The 933-nt window shown below is 57.9% G+C and overlaps 1 protein-coding gene across 1 annotated transcript; it reads left to right on the top strand.

The window, feature by feature from the left end:
• Positions 1 to 349: 349 nt before the first annotated feature.
• On the top strand, positions 350 to 864 carry ACA1_103020 (uncharacterized protein; the record flags this gene model as incomplete). Its single annotated transcript, XM_004332921.1, has 1 exon — positions 350 to 864. A coding segment is annotated over one exon (515 nt), but the record flags the coding sequence as incomplete, so codon positions are not given.
• Positions 865 to 933: the final 69 nt, after the last annotated feature.

Below are 933 nucleotides of genomic sequence, written 5' to 3'. Positions count from 1 at the left end.
AGCCAACTTTCGCGTATCTAATGCGACATCGCTCGCGCAGCGATCTTAGCTTCCATCACAATCAAGCTTGAAAGCATACGGGGCGTACTCGTGTGGGAACGAAATCTGCCGAGATCTGTCACGATCAGGTTTCGCAACAGGCTGAGCGCAGCTACAATCTGACGCACAAGCTCAGGCTCACGGCCTCTGTTGACTTGACCCTCTCGCTGCTGCCGGGATCGCGGGCAAGGATGGATTGAAGCAAATCACGAGTCGCCGCAAGACCGCCAGCCAATAATTCCAGTTTATTTTCTATTTCTTTTTCTTTTGTGTTGAACGAAATAATTAATTTATTGTCATTCAAGCGCGGATGAGGAGGGTCGACGTTGCCTTCTTGGAGTCCATCCTGGTCGGCGGGCAATGCGGTGCTGCAAGCAACGGCCAGCAGCAGCACCACCCCCCGGCGTTGAGCTCGTCGCCGTCGTCGGGCACGGGTTTTTTGTCCGCCTGGTCCGCCAAACAGACCCCGTTCGAGGTGCTCTACACGGCAGAGGGCTTTCGGCGGGTCAGGGACTGGTTCGGCCGCAGTGCCGGGCACGGGCTGGAGCGGCCCGCCGCCTCCGCCTGCTGGACCCGAGAGGACGCGGGCGAACGCAAAAAGAACGAAAGCGAAGACGACCAAGGTTGCGACGAAGAGGAGGCCGCAGACGACGGCCGGGCGGTAGAATGCGACGTCGGCTACCTCACCGAAAGGCAGTTTGTGGAGATACTCCGCCGCCTTGCCGACTTCAACGACACCGAGGCCCTCGAGGTCTTTGACATTTTTGGTTTGGGCTACCACCCTCTCTGCTGGTTCAACGCGCGACGCCTTGTTACGCTTATGGGTTCCTCATTTACGCGTGCATTTGGTGTTGGTGTGCCGTGTGCGTATCCGATGCAACATCGTCGGTACAC

Source organism: Acanthamoeba castellanii (assembly GCF_000313135.1).
Source record: "Acanthamoeba castellanii str. Neff unplaced genomic scaffold scf7180000084653, whole genome shotgun sequence".
In the NCBI taxonomy this organism is placed as follows: domain Eukaryota; phylum Discosea; order Longamoebia; family Acanthamoebidae; genus Acanthamoeba; species Acanthamoeba castellanii.
Note: the sequence above shows the minus strand (reverse complement) of the source record. Positions and strands in the feature narration are given on the sequence as shown.